Source organism: Ixodes scapularis, unplaced genomic scaffold (assembly GCF_016920785.2).
Source record: "Ixodes scapularis isolate PalLabHiFi unplaced genomic scaffold, ASM1692078v2 PGA_scaffold1__304_contigs__length_218370807, whole genome shotgun sequence".
Classification (NCBI taxonomy): Eukaryota; Metazoa; Arthropoda; class Arachnida; order Ixodida; family Ixodidae; genus Ixodes; species Ixodes scapularis.
Window position 1 is genome coordinate 76,438,272 of NW_024609846.1, and position 21,037 is coordinate 76,459,308.

A 21,037-nucleotide genomic window follows, 5' to 3' on the forward strand; every position below is an offset into this window, starting at 1 on the left:
AGTTAGGAAGGGACTAGTGCACTGTACTTCCGATTGAAAAAACTTTACGAAAGCTGGTCCCAAAGCCGAGAAAACAAAGTTTTCAGCCAACACACGGTTTGGCCGCCAAGGGCTTTTGCGGTCAGCTGTTGTGTAATGACCTGTTGTGCGAGGTGCTGATTTTCGGCGCACAGGTACTTTGACATGACCGTAGCTTGGCACAACACTTATTATAACAAAAATAGTTGGCGTAGCGAAACCAGGTAGACATTTAGTTTGGGCGGCGTAACTAAATGGGAAATGGCTTTGACCGTCAAAGGCTGTCAGATAATACTACTCATCGTGGGAGGTGTACACTTTACACGTAGGAAGGCACAAGTGGGACGGTATTTCCAGTTCGAACCACTTTGCGATAGGTGGCTCTAAAGCAGAGAAAAAAAATTGTTGTCTACAGAACTTGGGGTGTCAGCGTTTCCACATCCAAATGAAGGCTGATCAAGAAAGAAAGCACACCACATAAACTTCCATAATCAAACGTCGATTCCCCAGTGATTCCGAGTTTCATTGTTGTTTTCTTTATATTTATATTTGTCACTTTTTTTACCGTTTGAATCTTTTTTCATGAGGTACAGATTGCGTGCCACTTGTCCGGAAATATCATCGACACGTACGATGGGGACGAAACTTCTTTTAAGGGCATTCCTCTAACGAAATTGGCACTGCATACCCGCGAGTGTGGAGATGGCATTTCAGTTCGTCACATCGACGCTGACACATGTAGGCGTTACTGGTACGAAAACAAACGCAGAGCGCAAAGCGGGAGTTTAGAATATGTCCGCCGTGTCGACACAGTGGCAGACATGATCGGGAGACCAAATTTCTCGCGCCGTACGGCACGGGTTCATCGTTGTCGCTGTCCCACACAACATCGGCGAGGTGAAAAACTGAAACTTTGTCCCCACGAGATACGACGCATGACTATTGAAGCACTTAATGACCCAGCACAGGCAGCACTTCATGCTGTGAACCCAGCGCAACCGCACCGCTCCGACTTCAGTGCGCACCAACGTACGCGGCGTGGTTTCGGTTTCGTTTTCTCTGGGGTTCTCACTGCCTACCTTCGGTGCCGGCCGCGCGGCGGCGCGCCAGTCGCGTCGCACGGATAGGGAGGCTGTAGTGAGGGTGGGCGCAACTCAAAACCTGGAGAGCGTTTGCAATTTAATGGCGGCGCCTGAGGGAGAGGATTCAGGAAAGGATATGCCCCAGTGTTACCTGCACGAGAGCAGGCGCCCGCTCTGTTGCAACTCTGTTGCTCCATGCGCCTTTCCTCCTCTCGCCTCCCATTGCAAGCAACGAGCGCCTTGGCGCAGCCTCTCTCGCTTCCTTCTCGCTCCGAGAATTGCAAACGTCGAGCGGAGAAAGCAAAGTTGCCACACAAGCAGCAACGTCCAAGATGGCGAAATTTACCATTTTTCGCGTTAAAAAAATACTTAACCTATCGCAACAAAACTGGTGGCTATGGAAAAGTAATCATTTATACCTTGCGTAAATTATTCACGCACCTTAATGGGCTTTTATGAACCGAGTTAGGAAAGAAAACGACCCTTTGCCCCATAGACTCCCAGCAAAATTTAGCAATTAAATGGCGTCCATGTCCCGTGATCGCCGATCTAGCAGGTGCACCCACCCTCACTTGAGCCTCCCTACGCCATCTAGCCACTGAAACGAGAACTATTGGGTACCCTGGGAGTGGCGGCTGCATTGTTCAAACGTGAGCTTTTACTCTGGTGGCGCCGCTTAGCCTAGTGCACGTGGCCTAGTGTCTGAAGCAAGAAATGCTGGGTATCCCAGGAAGCCGTGATCGCGTAACGTGCCAGTAGAGCGGAAGCTACGGCCCTGGCGGGCCAATCGGAACGTGACTGCGTATCAGCGGAGCGCGCCTCAACTCCGAAGAAGTATCAGGCTTTTCGCTGCGTCATGCTCCAATATCCGTGCGTTGCGCTCGTATACGTCGCGCATTTCGAAGCCGCCGGCACGCAATGTGGGGCTTATCGTTTACCCTTTGCCAAGTTACAACGAGACAGGGCATAACCGTGCGCTCTCACCCTGCTGGCGCCGCCTGGCCGTTGCCGGTTGGCAGTGTACATACATACTGCAGGAGAGCACAGCTGCTTTCAACGTGCAAGCGTGCAGGTGTTATGTGCCTCGGGAGCTGCAACCTTGCAGGATGTGACTGTGATGCTGCCAATCTGTTGACCTTCTTCTCTACCTCGCGACGCATTCGCGATGGGTGCCGCGATGAGCGCCTTTCTGATAAAGTTGAGTAGCGGAGGATTGATACCTTCTGCACTATTGACATGGTTATTTGTCTTGTACTCTGAAAATCTCGAATCGTGCTAGATACTCGAGCCAGGAGCACATTCCCAGTGTACATTTCGAGTACTCCAAGCCACACTCCTGTTTTTGCTTCCTGATGAAACGGGAGTCAGTGTTCAAAGCTCCCATATCTTAGTTATTCCCAGCACAGAGTAGCTGTGAAGAAGTCAGTTTATAGTCACCTGTAGCATAGCGTTGGATCTGCTCCCCTTCCCATGTTAGTGAACGTGTAGCAGCATGTCCTTTTGCACATAAAAGTGTTGAGATCATCTCTTAACTTTTTCTGTTGCATCTCCTTTAGGTATCCTTTCATGGTTTCCCCAAGAATGAAAAGCTCCGCAAGAACTGGGGTATTTCCGTTAAGAGAGGTGAAGATGCTCATTTCCGAGTGACGAAGTACACCAAGGTATGCTCCAAACATTTTTGAGAGTGTGACTTTGTACCTGGTGTAGCGAGCGGCCATAATCTCCTCCGAGACTCAGCAGAGCCGTCAGTATCTAGCTTCAGCAAGCAGCACAATGTTCGTAAGCTGCCGAAGTAGCACACACAACCACCACTCAGAAAAGCTGTCGAACCACCGGATCAGGAACTACAAACGCCAGAACCAGCTGACAGTTGCAACGACACTGTAGAGGAGGATGCAGTTTCCTTTATTACCACTGACATGGAAGCTCCAAGGGAAAGCTCATTGGAACCTGCTGGACTGGACTTCTCAGGTGCAGCTTTGGGACGTCTTGTGACCACTTTCAAAGATCAAGAGAAAGAAATCACTAAACTTTGCGACGACTGCAGTAGTCTCAGAGAACAGCTGGGATCAGCGATGGCTACAGTGCGTGAGCTTCAAGCAGCAAGTGAGTCTGGCGTTTCAAGTTGCCGAAGAAAAAGAAAGGACATGTAGTTTTTTCATCAACAAAGACATCATGCTCCACACTGGGTTGCCAAAATATGAAGGCTCAGTGACCTTGCTTTTCTTTTTAAACCCAGGAGACAATGGATGCAACGTTTTGCACACTGGAGGTGGTAGTGCAGCCGGATCTGATAAGGGCCGCAAGAGAGAACTAATCTGCAAGAATGGGCTGTTCTTGGTTGTGGTGGTGAGGTTGTGCCTTGGCTTGTTTGAGGTTGACCTAGATCACAGTCTGCATTGCACAGTCGACGGTCTCAAGAATGTGCATGTCATGGATAGAAAGAAGAGACACAGGGGATGACACAGACGGGACAATCTTTCAACTTCAACTACACTTAATTTCGACTTCAAGCACGGTACCCAACCGCTTTGTGGGAAGGGGAAACGCTTGGGGGAAAAGGGGGGAAGGCAAGAGGATTGCGAGGAAACTTCCAAGAGGAAGGCGGTGTGGACGGGATGAAGGGGGTCTCTGTAGCCGCCTTTGCTGGTGACTTCGTCATATCGACGTGTTCGTCGGAGCACAGTATCCATCGTCGGCCTCGGAAAAGCCAACTTTTTTTGTGATGGAGAGATTGACGGAATGTATCTCTTCTGCGGGCTTGTCGCCATCCAAAAGGTCTCAAGTATTTCTCGCCCGACGTGCTCGTGGTGGTCAGCCAGGGTTGCGGCGGCGAAATTAGGTGCGCTGCCAGGGCATTTTCTCCCATGAATGGCAATCGGGTGGTTGGAATCTTCGCCCCACAGCATTGGGAGATCGCATACACAGTTTGTGCCTTGCAGATGGTGAACTTGCATGTTTTTTGGTGCAGCTAGGTGAAGGGGAGGAGGGGTGTCCCTCTGATCACGGTCTTGCATATGTCGCCGAGCCTAGATTTGCACGTAAAAACGACTTTTTGTGTCGAATTTGAAGGCAAGCGCTTTCAGTGGCGGTATGTCACATGAATGTACGAAATGCGAGCCGGTCTTCTTGTGGTGGGCAACGTCTCGGTGGCCGGCTTATGCCAGGGTTGTCTTGCCAATTTTCTTAAGGTGGCAAGGATTGGATTGTTAGAATAGCCCGCCCTATGAAGCTGTGCGCACCATCGGTTTATGCTGGCCTCACGTTGGCGAGCGCAAGATTTGGTGCCTGCAGAGGGGAGCAGGCACCCAACGATGCCGGTTTTTACTTTTTTTCGAGCGTGCGCCTGGAATTGGCACAAAATTGGCTTAGTTTACATTTTTTGAATTTAGCTCATTTTGAAAAGAAAAACATTACCCCAAGTATAGTCCACAGTTTGGTTGTTGCATGCATTTTTTTTCTTCGTTCTGCAATATATTTTATGTCGTCCTCTGCTCGTTTCACATTGCTTTGCACCACCCATATGTAATGCCCTTTGCAGCCTAAAAGTATCAAAAAAGCTTGTAATAAAGAGACAAGTGTTGCTGTAGTCTGCATTTTTTACTCTTGAAACAGTCACATACAAGACTAATTACAATCAAACACATCCACCTTCCTCCTGGAATTACCTTTTCACATTAAAAAAAAATGACTGAATGCTGCACAAAAGACTGTATTCAGGCACTACCAATAAAAAAAAAAATAAAAAAAAATTTGCTGAAAGGTTTTAAACAGTAGAGAGAATCAAAATGCAAGAGCAACCCAGCAGACTCTCAAGACATCAGGCTTGAAACTTCCGACGTTTTCCACCCTACCATAAATTCTCGAGCAAGCGCCCACTCAAAATTTAGATCACAAAAAACTGCCAGATGGGCACTTGCTAGGCCATCATATGCCTTTAGCAGACTTCCTAAATGTTGCTAAATTGATCAGGGCGCTTACTATGAAATGGATGGATGCTCAATATTATGCGGTAGTAATTTTTTGTGCCAAAAAAAAACGGTAATCTCAATGGGAGAAAAAAAGTTGCAACAAAAAAACAGGTGGAGACCATTTTGGACGAGTGTAGCTTGTCTGTGCCGCTTCGCTCACCCCTTGACTGTTTTGGACGACCCAGGCTTGTTCAGAGCTTAGTTTGCAAAGCTGGCGAGAGATGGCAGCACGTGCTTTCTTCTTTTTATTGTAAATTTAAATATAGCGACCAGTGGTGGAGATGTGCAATAATAGTTCTTAAAAGTAGGGATGTCGCAAACCACCCCAGGTTCGATTTCGAAAAGTTTCGATATTTGCAAAGCGAACCGAGGTTCGATTTCGAAAAATTTCGATATTTTCGTACCGACCGAGGTTCGAATTCGAAAAATTCGCAACTTTCAATCACAGTGGAGTTTCGAATTCGAAAAGTTCGAAGCTTTCACGGTTTCTAAAATTTCGGATTCGAATATTTCGAATATTTTTTTACTTCAGGTTCGATCAATTCGAAGACTTCGAAATTCTTTGGAAATAAAATTCGAAAACTTCGAACGCTTCAAATTTTTATAGACATGAAGTTCGAACAATTCGAAGATTTTGAATTTCTTTCTGCATAAAGTTAGAAAAGTTCGAAGGTTTCGATTCTCTTTTAACGCTAAATTCAAAAAAAAAAAAAAAAAAATCTTAGAAGATTTTGAATTTCTTTTTAGTCCAAGTTTTCAAAGTTCGAAGTCCGGTTTTCAAGTTCCTCCACAGTTTGTTTCAAATAACGTTTTCACGACTCACTAGTTTTCACAAAATCAAGTTTAGAAAAGTTAGGGTGGTGATATTTAGATTCTGCGAAGTTGGTCAGGCAATTAAATGAGACGACGAGTGTCCCGGATGTGCTGGAATATTTGCCAGTGCAGAGTGACGTGTGACCATAGATCAGTAATTGTGACCGCCAGCCCGGGGGGGGAAGGGGGGGGGGGTCTTTAACCTGCATCACGCAGTAGTGATCACACGAAAACACACTGTTTTACGAGACTCATCCAGTTCGAAACGGCCAAGGGCGAGCAGTAGGTTGAGGCTCAGAAAAACCTCGAAACGACCTGGCAAACTACCTCGCCACCCCTTGCACGCTGGTAGTAATCCGATCGAACGCCGCCCGAGTGACGCTGGCATATAGCAAGTTAAGTTTGTAATTGTCCTGGGGGTTTATTTATTTTCTGGGACGGGGGAATCGCCTCGCAAAAAGCCGACACAACTCGAGGTCGAGGAGCGTTCTACCATACATGTGGCGTCAGAAGAGAAAAAACGGGTGGAAAGAGGGTAGCAGGGGGGGGGGGGAGGGGGAGGGCTTCAGTTCCCTTCCAGATGTTTCAGACTGTTAAAGAAAACAATACGGGGAGAGACGGGGATGTTATACTTCTTAAAAAAGTATAACATCTCTACCATAAATAGCTTCGGCTACAGCGCGCTTCAAATCTGGCACAAACGATAATCGTCAAAAACCCGTCGTCCTTCCTCGCCCCTTCGGGAATTTATTTCTTTAAAACTAAGCATGTCAGAACATTGAAGCAAACGGCATTGTCTTTCGTAAGGAACGCAGCACCGCATGTAAAAGTTCGAGAAAAGAAATTACGAATGTACCTCACTACTTGAATTCAAATGAAACCGTCCGCCGGACTTTCGAAGTTTGACGAACGTCGAACTTTTACCCTAAAAGTTCGAATTTCGTCGAACTTCTGACTTTTCAAGATTCGAAAGTTCGAAACTTTTAGAATTATCTTGATAAATAAGTTCGAAATTCATCGAATTGTTTGGTCAGTCAAGTTCGGAAGTTCGACAAGCATCGAACTTTGCAGCGCAATAAGTTCGAAAGTTCGAAAAAAGATCGATTTTATTAGCGTAATAAGTTCGACGGTTCGAAAAGCGTCGAACTTCTTAGCTTAACAAGTGTAGACAATTCGAAAAATCGAAATCTTTTGAACCGCTTGATTCGATCATCGAAACTTCGATTCGAAAAAAGTTCGCGGCATCCCTACTTAAAAGTCAACCAAATGAAAAAAACTGCAAAAAAAAATGATTAAGGGGTTAAAACATCTTTGCAGCAGTTCGGATACAGATACATGCTGCTCAGACTTCAATGCGTACCAACGTACGCGGCGTGATTTCGGTTTCGTTTTCTCTGGGGTTCTCACTGCCTACCTTCGGTACCGTCCGCGCGGCGGCGCGCCAGTCGCGTTGCACGGAGTGTATAACCTTTGCTTTTGCACGCAGGACTAAGCAGTGATCTTCTTAAAATCGTAAGGCAACATATGCTTAAAAAAAAAAAAAAAAATTATGTCCAGCTTTGACTTTACACAAACTCGTGGAGGAGGTAGATCGACTTGGCCATCTCATCGAGGTGGAAAGAGTATGACCATTCTGTGATGTCATGATTTTTGCGCGCAGAACTTAAACTACATCTTACGCCGTCAGTATTGCTTCAAAAGAAAATTTATGTTTGCATAAAGTTCATTTTTTGACATACGTGTCTCAACTGTTTTAAAAAAATTTCTTTTTAGTGCTTTTTTAAGGAGTAGGGACACTTAACTTCAAGGGCCCCATATGCAGTGGCATTTAACTTCAAGGCCCCCATATCTTAACTCCTCAAGGTCATATACCAGCCTGTGGGGCCTGGCACCTAGCCATGAGCAACTGGGATGCGCCGTCGGCCCAAGGTGCTAAAGCAAAATACTGTGTTGGCTGCAACTTCTTGTGTAGATACTGCAGCGCTCGCATGCCGCACTTAAATGTTTTAGTTTGGACTGTACTGCTCGAATGTGAGAAAATTTTTGGATCAAACAAGTAGCACAAGCCTCTCTCAATGCACTTGTCTCCTGACCACCTCGTCGAAGCACGACACAGTCAACCGGTTCAGCCGAACTTCTTGCCAGCGTGTGCTCTGTGCCTGGAGTTCACTTCCAGCTCTCGGGCTTCTCGGGACTCCTGGATTTCCCGCAAGAGATAAAAGCAAACAACACAAAACTTGAACAGTTTGTTCTTTGATTGTTAGTTTAATGGAGAATTTGTCTGAGGGCTGGAGTTGCTCCCTACACGCTTTCCATTGCCCACTTGTACTGCCTATGTTACAGTCATGCGATGCACATGTTAACAAATGACAAAATTGCCTCAGTCTATACATCCAAAGCTGAGCAGGGGCATTGCCAACTAAAGAAATCTGAATGTGAACATTCGGCGTTCGGCATGGAATGAAGCATGCCAGGAAAGCAGATGCCACCTTCGCACTGAAACATTCTAAAAACCCACTGTTTCTCATAAAATACAGTTGCAAATCTTTTCCCCATCTTGCCGTGAAACAGTTTAATAAGTATTCTGCACTTGTGCATTCCTTGTCCATCTACCTTTTGCATGCATCGCAGCTGCTTTTACATTTGAGCTTTATGTCAGTTTTTTTTCATTGCAAAAGAAGGCTCAACAGCTGTATACTGAATCAATGCGAGTTCACAACAGCACGCAAAAGGCCACAACAAAGGAAAACACATCACGCTGGTGGGACACGCAGCTCTCAACCAGCACTGTTTTCGCTCTAACCACTTCTGTCTCATCTTCACCCGGGGGCCGGTCGTCACACGCCCTGCCAGCAGCTGTCTTTTATTGGGGCAACGTTGCACGTTACATATTCCTCCCCTTTTAGCTAAGAGGTCCCATTCTCAGTATAAACTCTCTGACTTGTACCAAAAGTTTTACACATGCACAATATTCAATGGATTAAACTTTTATATCAAAATACGAAGACTTGGAAACACTCAGTCGTAACCCACACACAGTTCAAAATGCATCATCTCAACTAATTCCACACTTACAATTTGCACATACAAGCAAGAATTTACAACCACAATCATTAGGATATTTACAGTCAAAATTTGCAATATCAATGTATACTCAAAACTTGCAATGTCTGCACTGAAAACCTCTACACAAGACATGTCGTAACAATTAACTCAGGGGGGATGAACATTGTCCAGTTACAACTATTAACACCTTAGTTTGAGCACACCGACGCTGCCTGTACGAATACAGGGAACCAAATAATTAACGCAATCTACAACACAATAAACCTAAAAACAAAATGTCTGAGCCTTTCAGACGGCTCTCGTTGATTCACACGACACTTCTCTGCCACTACAACCCACCTCACCAAGGATTGCTCGTGCCAGTTGGCTTTATTCAATGAACCGTGCCAGTTGGCTTTATTCAATGAACACACAGTGGTGGCAGATTCTGCAGGCACTCGTTTCCCACAGACATGCCACCCCAACTGTCAATGGTCCAATCTGCACTCGGTTCTCCGTTAATTCCTCGCATGCGCTCCTGGAGTTCATGGTAAGATGTTTTTCACCTTAAATTCATGGCTGAACCATTTCTCTACAAAAGTAATTTGAGAGGGTGAGATTTATAGGCAGTGCCCATCGCGGGTTATACTGAAGATTCGGGCCGTAAATTTCCACCATGACTTTGATCATCGGACTCCCGAGCAGCATGCCTATATCCATTCGCCCAGAACTTCTGAGATTGTTTCGTCATGTCCGTAGCCAAGGTCCTTTTTTACTGGCATGGGTCAGAACAGAGGGCAATAGGGCTTGCCGCCACCTTTGAAACAGGCCTGGGGTTTGACGGCATACCGCACGCAGCGCTGTTGCGGAACGACGTTGCGTTGCTTGTGCAGTCAGCGACCGCTCTTGCTACGTCCAGACGTCACCGTCAAGCACCGTGCCGATGATGGCCGCCCGCCACATGATGACAAGGAGACATCGCTCACCCATCACAAAGCCGTGGTGCCCATGGCCAGCACTGTCTTATGTCAGACGCAGCTGTTGATTAAGAGCGTCACTCGACGATGCTGCCATCGACGCCGCATCGTTGTTGTCTCCGCCCCAGCAGCAAACCGCTGTTCGCCTCTCGCGATGGCATTTTCGTTGTCGCTTTGTGATTGGGGTGTCCTTACGGGTTGGGTTGCTACCCAGCACCTCCACAACTTGTAACGAATCAAAGTGAGTTCACGACTGCACGCAAAAAACCACAATAAAGGAAAACACTCCATGCTGGCAGGACGCTTAGCTCTTAACCAGCCACTCTAACTAACTCTGCCTCTTCTTCCCACGGGGACCGGTCATTGCGTGCCCTTCCAGCAGCTGTCTTTTATTGACTCAACGTTGCACGTTACAATACATATTATAGCTACTCTAAGAGTTGCACACTTATTTAAGGCTGCAATGTCACGAAGCTACGATCAACAAACAGTGTTAAAATGAATGCCTGTTAGTGTGGCCAAAAATTAAAGGAAAGAATGTTGAAATGTTATGCTTAAGTCAACACTTACCTTCAACCCACTTCATTCACCGACGTTGGAAGTGTCTGCAAAAGCATGTGGCGAAGCTGCATCAGAAAGGAGCGCCTCTGGGACTGGGCTGAGGGTGCTGCTTCCCATAGAAATGTTGGGCGAGACTTGTCTCTGGAAACTCGACGGCAGTTTTGCCTGCTGGTACGACAGTGGCGAACCAACATGAGCGAGGCCGAGTTTTGTTTCAACAAAGGGCCCCTTGGCAGCTAGCAGGACAGCGGCGAAGGTGTGATTCCCCAGCCTCTTGAGACTTTCTCCAAGCTTGTGAAAGGAGTCGAGTTGCCGCTGCTCTTCCTCTCTCCTGGCACGAGCATCAAGAAACCGAACTGGTACGGGAACAGGCACGCCGCTTTCACAAGGGCTTCCCCACTCTGTATCTTGGACACTCGGCCGAGCGCCTTCACCTCGGGGGCGCTTCCCCTGCCGAGGGAGCTCCGTGCGGGAGAGCTCCGGTGGTGCCTCCTCGAAGCCCTTCCGTTTCAAAAGGACCAACAGGCGTAGCGTAGCCAGAATATGGTTGCATGTGCCACTTGTCCCAGTGGGGCAGGCACAGGCTGCACCGGCAACTGCGCCACTGTCCAGCTCAAATGCCATGAGGACCTTGTGGGGGGGGCCAGTCTTCTTTTGGTTCCCGTAGCAAGTGGCTCGTGCATACACGATGCCGAGGCTGTGGAAATAAAAAGAAAAGAGAACAGAATTTGCAAACTGCACAGAACAAATTCGGTACAATCATCAACGAACCCCTTAAAGGGATGTGAACCGAAATTTGAATTTCGCAAAATGAGGCCACGGAAGCGTTGAACAGGACTCTACGAACTCCAAAACATCATCATTTATTTTCCTTGAGGGCCTGTGGGGCATTATACAAAGGGTGGCAATAGAACAAAAACAGAACAGTAAACACAATTATAACCACTGTGTAAACACAATTATAACACTACCTAGGTGGGTTAGGTAAAGAAAGGGTAATGGCTTCAACAAATTTAGTAGCATCATTAATAGAAACAACTTATAAGGTAGTGAATTCCAATCCTCGATGGCCAATGGTAGTGTGGAAGTCTGGTGAGATACAGTTGATGATCGAATTGGGCGTAATTTACATAGGTAATCTAGACGTACAAAAATACAATGGGGAGGTGAGAGCAGTGATTCTTTGAGGTGGCTACTGTGATAACAAATTCAATGGAGGAGAGAAAGGCGTGATACTCAGCGGCGAAGGGACCGACTCGTACATCAATATTTCCAACGAATGGCCGTATTTTTGGGAAAGAAGGGCGCGATCAAGCAAGCAATCTGACATCCCGATTCTCTTCTAAAAATTGAGAATGAGGGGAAGTGGGGCCTCTACTCCCCACCTCGCTTCAGCTCCCCTGCTCCAAGGGACGAAACCACGAGGAGAGGGAATGAGAATTGAGACGTCACACGTCTCGCCGGCCTCCTTGGCAGTGTTCAGGCACGCATTTCTTTATCAAAAATATGGCAATCCATAAGAGATATCGCTGTACAAGTGATGCTCTTGGGCTTTGCGGTGTCCCACCTATTGCTCCAGCCTTGTTTAGTGAGCTCCAAATTTTGGTTCAACATCCCTTTGAACGTATGCACTACATACACAGGCACATGTTAAAATAGTGAAAAAATGGGCATGGTGGAAACCATGCCACCAATGCATGCTAAGAAGAGATTTTTTTTTTTGGGATAATTTATTTGAAGTACACGCTTTGCTTTCAAAAAGAAGCATTAAACTGAAATCAGCATGATAATGTCTCCTTTTGCTATATTGTGCTTCTAAATTAGAGAAAACAGGCAAAGTGAGTTAAGGTGAAGTGCTTTGTTGCTTGTAAGCTTCTTCGCTGGCCTTCGGTGGCATTAAGCGCTGGTAATTCACGCCGCCAAGGTATAGCTCCAACCTACAGCAAGCCTCACTCCAGGCACGTAGCCAGAGGGGGGGCCCATGGTGCCCGGGCCCCTCCCGAAATCGTCCATTTTGCTGGGACCTCCTCTCCCCCCTCCCCCTCATACAGCATTTTGTCATGGGCAAGCCCCCCCCCCCCCCCCAAAGCAAAATCCTGGCTACGTGCCTGCCTCACTCACAGGAAAGTGGGAGCCCGTTGATGCGTCCTAAAGATTTTACCACTTTGTGTCTTTGCAACATGTCAGTGCACTGACATGCCACTATGCATAGCCTCCTCCATATTCAAAAAGCTTGGCAGTTCAACGACGGAGCCATAGAGCGCCCGTTCGCAGATTTGGAGCGCGAGGACCTGGGAGCAGAGAGGATTTCCAGAATTCAGCGCACAGCTTTTGCAGCAGCGAGGACCCGAAACCAGGGTGTAAGATAGACAGGTGGGGAAACAGCCCATAGAAGCCTACCGCAGCGCCGTGACCGGATTGTGTACTCGTCTGCTTGCGGGTACCCCCAATTTGCGACAGATGGCGCTGCGGCGAGAGGAAAAAAAGTTGGAATCCGATTTGCGTAGAACTCTATACACTCCGTGCGGGAACTATAGGGGGCGCTTTCAAAAACGCGCGCAGCGTTGCTAGCGGAGGAGCTGGCGTTCGACCGTGAGGCGCGTTCAGCAGCCTGTGGCGCCTTTTCGCATGCCAAGCTGTGGCGGCGGAAGTGCGCACGGACGAAACTTTTGCTTTTTGAGCCGGTACGTTGAGGGTGACATTGCATGAGTGCTGGGGCGCACCTAAGAAAAACATTTAGCTGTTCTCCACTTCTTATATACCGAGTTTTAGTCGTTATTAGGGGAAATTTCTCTAGTTGCAGCCAAAAAAGGAGTTGGAGCAATTTTCCGAAAAGCAAGACGGCCGCCACCATAATTGCTTTGAGTGGGAAATTTATTTCGCTCGTCGCTGTAAACGTAGGACTGCTGGAACGATGATATTGGAGGCGAGTGAGATGTTCACTAAGTTTCTGCACGAAGTGTGCCAAGTTTCATTACAGGTGTGAAAGTTGTTTCTAACGAATAAAGAAATAAAGCTGTACGGTATATCCAATATTGGACCCAAAATGTTGTGTTATAGCGGGCTGTGCAAAGTGCAGGTTTGGGCACACAGGTGACTTGACAGGGGACTTGACAGTAACATGACACAGCACTTATTATACAAAAAAAGGTGGCATAGGGAAACCAGGTGAAAATTTGGTTTGGGCGGCGTAACTCGATGGCAACCGGTTTTGACCATGAAAAGGCTGTCAAGAGAATACCACTGGTCGGGGGAGGTGAAGACTTTAGAGGTAGGAAGGAACTAGTGGACTGTACTTCCAATTGAAACAACTTTACGAAAGGTGGTTCCAAAGCCGAGAAAACAAAGTTGTCGGCCCACACACGGTTTAGCCGCCAAGTGCTTTTGCGGTCAGCCGTTGTGTAATAACCTGTTGTGCGAGGTGCTGATTTTCGGCCCACAGGTACTTTGACATGACCGTCACTTGGCACAACACTTATTATAACAAAAATAGTTGGCATAGCGAAACCAGGTGGAAATTTAGTTTGGGCGGCGTAACTAAATGGGAACTGGCTTTGACCGTCAAAGGCTGTCAGAAAATACCACTCATCGTGGGAGGTGCACACTTTACAGGCAGGAAGGGACCAGTTGTCGGTACTTCCAGTTCGAACCACTTTGCGATAGGTGGCTCTAAAGCCGAGAAAAAAAATTGTTGTCTACAGAACTCGGGGTGTCAGTGTTTCCACATCCAAAAGGAGGCTGATCAAGAAAGAAAGCACACCACATAAACTTCCATACTCAAACGCCGATTCTCCAGTGATTCCGAGTTTCATGGTTGTTTTTTTTAGATTTATATTTGTCACTTTTTTTTACCGTTCGAATCTTTCTTCATGAAGAACAGATTGCGTGCCATATTTGTCCGGAAATATCATCGACATGTACGATGGGGGCGAAACTTGTTTGGAGGGCATTCCTTTAACGAAATTGGCGCTGCATACCCGCGAGTGTGGGATGGCATTTCAGTTCGTCCCATCGGCGCTGACACATGTAGGCGTTACTGGTACGAAAACAAACGCAGAGCGCAAAGCGGCAGTGTAGAATATGTCAGCCGTGCCGACACAGTGGCAGACATGATCGGGACACCAAATTTCTCGCGTCGTACGGTACGGCTCTGTGAAACTTTAAAGTTTCACAGTTTTTTGTGGGACAGCGACAACGATGGAGCCGTACCGTACGACGCGAGAAATTTGGTGTCCCGATCATGTCTGCCACTGTGTCGGCACGGCTGACATATTCTACACTGCCGCTTTGCGCTCTGCGTTTGTTTTCATACCAGTAACGCCTACATTTTGTCTCCACGAGGTACGACGCATAACTATTGAAGCACTTCATGACGCAGCACAGGCAGCACTTCATGCTGTGAACCCAGCACAACAGCACCACTCCGACTTCAATGCGTACCAACATACGCGGCGTGGTTTCGGTTTCTCTGGGGTTCTCACTGCCTACCTTCAGTACCGGCCGCGCGGCGGCGCGCCAGTTGCGTCGCACGGAGTGTATAGGAGAGTGCAGAAAATAAACCGAGAGCACGACAGTCCTCCATTGAAAATCCACGAAAAACCGTGTCCGTCAGTTTAGCCGGTCGCCACCAGTCGCCCACCCGGAGTGAGAGTTCGCGGTGCTCCACATAGGTGGCGCCACAGAAAAAGAGAAACCCGAGGGGGACACAATCCGGTCGCTCATTTGGCTCTCGTTTCCCCAGCTGTCTATCTTACACCCTGCCAAAAACATGGTTTTCAAACCCGACGAGAAAAGAAGCGGTAGCGCGAGTAACGCGAGGAGCACGAGCGTACATTCCATCGCTCGGGAGCATGGCCTCCGAGATCCCGAAGCGCGCGCGCGAAGGCTTCTCCGGCCGTCTCATTCGTCTCGCTCCCCAGCAGAAGAGTGTAATTGCGTTAACTCCGTCACTCGCCGCGAGGCGGCGCTCCCAACCCAGTCATGGACAGCATGGCGCGAGGCTGAAGAGTTCAAGAAAAAGTCTTGTTACGTCGAGTTACTGCAACTTATACTTACACATTTTTTGTGTATTGTGGTAGAACGGTGAACAACTGCTCTGGGGACGCAGATAAAAAATTTGTCATGCTTATTTAATTATTTAATTTGAGATATTCATCTGGACATGTTGCGGCTAGCGCTACAAACGCGCCTTTTGGTATATTTGATTGCAATCTGTAGGAACTGGGCCGGGTACGGGCCTTGTATTCACATCTACAGGGGGGGCAAAAGCAAGCCAAACCGACCATTACTTTTTTTTTTTTTTTTTTTTTTAACGGCTTGTTTTTTGGAATTATTTTTGGGGGTTGGGAGAGGAACCACAATGGTGGATAAACAGATGCTGAAGCATGTGTGTGTGGGTATATGTTTTTGTATGGTTCGGTGTGTGCAGCGAATGCTCTTCCAGAGGACTAGCGGCACGGCGTGTCTTTTTGTCCCCGGCGGCGCCGCCGCCATCATACAATCGCTTCTCACCACAAACACGCACATACACACGCCTAAACAACGTGTGCACCTTCGCCGGCGTAAACCATCTGTACGCACGAGTGCTTGCATCCCCAATAGGGGTAAAGAGGTTCCCCGGAGGGGTACTTTTCCTTAACGAATTCTCGCAGACAACCGCAAGCGACGACGACATTGCTGTTTTCTTTTCTTTTTACGTTTGTGCGCAGCGAAAGTGGCTAATTTAGAACTTTGCCCGTCTTTTGTCCAAACCAGTCGCAATGTGTCCCTTCCTTTCCAACTGTGACACGTGGTTTTGTTTACTTCTACTTGTCATTTTTGTTTTTCCGTTCTTTCCGCGCGTGTTTGGTCGCAGAACAGGAAGATCGGGCGATTTTTCTTAACAAGCTGCCCACGCCTGCAGATTGGTCGAATAATAATATCAGCAAAAATAATATGCTTACAGTATTTACTATTGGGTATTGTAATCAACCTTGTGTTGCAGTTGTAAGCGAGCTGCCATGCCGCACAATTTGTGAACTATTCATACTGGGCTAAAATAAAGCGCAGCGTGCTGTTGAAAGTTAGCTTCGGGTCGGGCTGCGCCGGCTGTCGGAAATGGATAGCGGATAAACCAGAGTTCTTTTTCTTGAGATCCCATTGTTTGTTTGCATATCTATTAAGTTATATCAAAAGTGCATTACGGGATACGGTGGTCTGTGCTACATGTGCCAAAAACTAGATGTTTACAAGATAACGCTCCACCTTTTCAATGAGTACCTACAATTATCACGAAGTTCATAAAAAAATGGCCAAATCACTGCGAGGTGGTTGTACCTCACCGCCAAAGGTTTTTCCCAAACCTGGGGTCACGCTGCTTGTACATCATACAAAAGACAGTCTGCGAACAGATTCAAACGCGAGTCACCACGAGATCTGAGCTTCGAATGCCGCAAGGCAACAAGTTCAATTAGACAGTTAGCACGCAGCATTTGAACCACGGATATTGTGGCGACTGATATCTGCAGACTGTCTTTTGTATAACGTATAAGCAGTGTGACCTTGGCTTAAAGGTACTTCTAGTAGAAGCAAACACCGCAATACGACCCGCAAAAATTGTGGAATAAATATTAAATATATTAAAGGAAGGGCAACGCAGACTTAGCTATACAGTATCAAACCTCGTGAGGCTCAAAAAGCTACGCCAAACAACGTGGGAAGGTAAAACATATATATATATATATATATATTGCAGCATGAATATTTTTATTTAGGGAAGTACTAATTTTTTTTTATATACGAAGCTTTTCTTTTTCTAGGTTTATACGTGCCACAGATTGCAATCAAATATATCAAAAGGCGCGCTTGTAGCGCTAGTCGTAACATTTCCAGATGAATATCTCAAATTAAATAATTAAATAAGCATCACAAATTTTCTATCTACGTCCCCGGAGCAGCTGTTCATCGTTCTACCACAATACACAAACATTTTTAAGTATAAGTTGCAGTAACTCGACGTGACAAGATTTTTTCTTGAACTCTTCAGCCTCGCGCCATGCTGTTGATGACTGGGTTGGGGGCGCCTCCCCGCGGAGAAACGCCGCCTCCTTCTCTTTTTTTCAATTACGCCCTCTCCGCACGAATGGGACGGCCGGAGAAGCGTTCGCGCGCTTCGGGGGCCATGTCGGGAGAAGTGTGTTTCGGCGTCTCGCCACAGCGAGGCGACCGTTACATGCCTCTCCTAGGAGGAACCCTAGCCTCTCCTCTCATCCGTTGTCTGCCACTCTACCTTCTCACTTTCGGCGGCCGCGTCTCGTAGCGACCGCGATCTGGCAGACGTTGTCAGTATAGAGGTGGTTACGCACTATGATGTTCGAAGTGCAAATAAACCGCAAAGGCGTCTTCAGTGCCGGCGCAGCTGCGAGCGCGAAGCTCTTTTGACAGCGTTTTTCCTACGCGAGTTCTCATGCAAACAGAGTTTTCTGCTGAGCCACGCTCCCCAACACAACTCGTACGTAGATGGCGGCGTGCCTACAAAGTAAATGTGGCGACTCAATCTGAAATAAAGTGCTCCCGAGTTCGAAGGAGCACGCATACAAGCGATCTGTTTCTACATCGTGCTTTGTTTCTAATATAACCTTTTTAGTAAGTGGTACAGTATTCACGTACCTTGAGTCGCAGACGTTCGTCGACACCGATGAGGGCAGCGTGTGCACTTCGTTACTCTGCTGGCGAGACGATGTCGCCGTCGACGCGTACAAGTTTGCGAACGTGTCATAAGAAAGCACAGGTAAAGCTTCTAAGTTGTTTCGCCACATGTTATGATCTGACGTCGGAAAATGCCATCGTAGCGCCATTTCTCCAGCGAGCTAAACGCTTGAACAACGCGCTGGCGCAAACCAAAGATGGCCGAAGGATGGACGGTATGGACGATAACCAGAGACGATAACGGCTGTACCCTTTGTAACGGGCGGTAGCTTGCGCCACCTAACCTAAATAACTAACAAAAAACTGATTTTTTTGTTTCTTAAGTTAAGTCTCGGGTTTTCTACATCATAATCAACATCCATCAGCTCGCCTGCGCACTCATTGTCTTTATCATTGTTTTTCTTTCACCGGGGCATGAAGATTATCGCCGGGAGGTCCCTTGGGGAATCTGGCAAACAACCCCGTCCACCTCCTCCCCCCGGCGAGGGAGTCGCCAATTTTCCTCTGGTCGAACTAGTCAAACCTTGTCGGCGCGACCAGAGCTGTAAAAGTACTTCAAAAAGTATCAAAGATTACAGTTACTCATAAGGGCGTCGCGAACCGGTCGAAGTTCGAGGTCGAACAGTTTCGACCTTTCGAACTTCTTGTGAAAAGTTCGACAAAGGTTCGACTCAGGTTCGACTGCTATGCGCATACGCCACTGGCTGGCCTGTTGGCTTCGGATTGGATGGCGATGGCTAAGGGATGAATTAAGGGCAGCACTGATTGGTTATTTCAGTTCGGTTATGTCGAAGACTGCTCGGCGTTTTTGATTTCCTCAGTATGTCTTGAGCGTGCTCCCCAGAGATGGCACAGCAGAACAGCGAGTGCACATCCCTCGGGGCCAATTAGCCCCGAGAGCGAACACAAGCGTCGCTGCGGTCGCCGCGCCCGGATTGGGTGAGGTGTACCGTGACGTCAGGGGGAGTACTCCGCTCCGCGATCTCGCATTGGCTCGCTTCCCAGCACAGGTTTCCTGGTTTGGCGTTGTGTGCCGCAAGCTATTCGAGGAGCTGGACTTCGTTTACCCGGTGTACAAGACGTTGAGTTAGGCCGATATTGACGTGCTTTCGTACATCTTATAAGCCTGCTTGTCCGTTTTACCTCTAAAATTGGGTTACAAATCCCGAAAGCTATTTCCCAGTCCGTCCACACGACACAAGGCAATCTTGCGAGGGGTTGGTGAAGCGGTGGCGCAAGTGTTTCAGACGCTGGAATTCTGTTCCTTGCACGTTTATGATTTAAGACGATATTACATCCCGCTTTCAAGGCATTTGAAGTGGCATTTATATCATGGGCCTTTGGGTGGTCGGCAAATTAGCTCGCGAAGAAGCTACAATAAATGTAGCTTCTTCGTGAATTAATTATATAGTTTACACACGCATGCAGGCATATTTGTTAGAAGCTGCACAATTACTGGAAATTAGTTTGTATGGTAGCAGCAAAAACGGCCGAATTGCCCCCAGTTGTCTGTATGATATGTATTGAACTGCCAAACTATGCACCGCAATAGTGCCGTAATATGCAATGTTTACACTTTCTCCTGACATTCTTTATTCCAGACTTGGATATTCCGAAAATACACCGTTTAGTCTGAATTGTCACTTCCAATTAAAAGGGACACTGCTGCAGGTCCCCAAAAGCTTCCTCAGCATCCAAACTCCCTAGAGCTGGACTCTGACATCAGAGGCAAACAGGAGTAAAAGCAAGCCTTCGAACGTCTGTCCAGTGGTAGATGCAGCACTAGCAGCAGAAAATGTGGAACCTGTAAAGGGCGACAGCCTGCGTGAGAAAAGCTTCTGGTATTTTAGCTTCAGGACAATTCGATTTAAGTAAAATTTCAATTTTAGGGCTTAAGGGGCTAATAACGAGCTAGACACCTTCGCTTACGTTTGTTATACATTACTTGAGGGTTGTTATAAACAAGTTCACAGATACCACCCGTGTAGTCCATTGAAATACTATCCGAATCCAGCAAAGGTCACATGCAAGCAATGTATATAATAAATGTTCCTTGTTTTTTTACTTTGCCCCAGCACTTGGGATGTCTTACTTGTGATTCTCTCCCCATGGCCCAGACTGTATTTAGCATGTTGCCCGAGCAGCATGCAGCTTTTCTGCTTCGGCGATATTGTTTAAAAACAGATACAAAAAAAAAATAATATACATAACCTGCCAATTCATTCATACCATCAGCAGCATTTATTGTGCAAAATGTAAATCTATAGTGATGCTCCTGCAATTGTGGCCATATTTCTTTATTTTCATATACCAGCTGCGATTCATGCGTTGCCTGCCCTGTCAACCAAGTCTAAAATGTTGGTTGAAGTTTCGCCTGTAGCTACAGGCCATACCTCAATAAAGGCTCATATATAAAAATTTACACTTCCTACGAAAAACACGGCAAAAAAAAATTAAATAGAAACGAGCGTGCTGACAGATAACGTCACCACAGCCTCCACAGGACGAGCGGGCCGAGTCGGGGAAAAATTCTCTCCTCGCCGTGACGTCACCCCGGTTCGCCGTAAGGGGGCGCCACGCGAACTTCTCGGGGCTAATAGGATGTTTTCCAGCATGACTGGTATGAAGTAGTTCTTTTTGTCTTGCACGAAATATTTGGAGAGTGCTGCAGGCGAGAGATACAGACCTACAACGAGCAAGCCGTTGTCGACCTTGGCGGCACACTATTTACCAACTTCATCTGACGTGTCACAGAGATCGATGGGTACAACACAGCCTCGTACCCATGTAGATGGCCACTTCGATAACGAGTACACCACGTTTTCATACGTGCCTCCCTGCGATTTATGAATGGCGATATCACTTGCCTGGACAACAGGTAGCT

The 21,037-nt window shown here is 47.2% G+C and overlaps 1 protein-coding gene and 1 long non-coding RNA gene across 5 annotated transcripts; one reads left to right on the forward strand and one right to left on the reverse strand.

The window, feature by feature from the left end:
- Nucleotides 1-2,230: 2,230 nt before the first annotated feature.
- Nucleotides 2,231-4,689, forward strand: LOC121836089. Its single transcript, XR_006077776.1, has 2 exons — nt 2,231-2,297; nt 2,657-4,689. It is a non-coding gene; the product is annotated as an uncharacterized LOC121836089 (long non-coding RNA).
- Nucleotides 4,690-7,343: 2,654 nt separating this feature from the next.
- On the reverse strand, nt 7,344-18,372 carry LOC115327174. 4 transcript variants are annotated; one of them, XM_040210588.3, is made up of 3 exons: nt 18,115-18,355; nt 10,477-11,164; nt 7,344-8,081 (listed from the first exon to the last, which is right to left on the reverse strand). In XM_040210588.3, the coding sequence occupies exons 1-2, from the start codon at nt 18,300-18,302 to the stop codon at nt 10,489-10,491; spliced, it is 864 nt and encodes a 287-aa protein (XP_040066522.1). In that variant the 5' UTR covers nt 18,303-18,355; the 3' UTR covers nt 7,344-8,081; nt 10,477-10,488. The 4 variants fall into 4 exon arrangements, with proteins under 4 accessions (XP_040066522.1, XP_040356906.1, XP_029843993.2 ...); XM_040500972.2 differs by having other exon boundaries at nt 7,344-8,090; XM_029988133.4 differs by lacking the exon at nt 7,344-8,081 and adding an exon at nt 8,119-10,159 and having other exon boundaries at nt 18,115-18,367.
- Nucleotides 18,373-21,037: the final 2,665 nt, after the last annotated feature.

Coding starts and splice junctions, on each gene's coding strand:
- LOC115327174 (XM_040210588.3), bottom strand. CDS start 18,302: ATGGCGCTACGATGGCATTTTCCGACGTCAGATCATAACATGTGGCGA. Junction 11,165..18,114: donor ACGAACGTCTGCGACTCAAG/GTACGTGAATAC, acceptor TTATTTCCACAG/CCTCGGCATCGTGTATGCAC.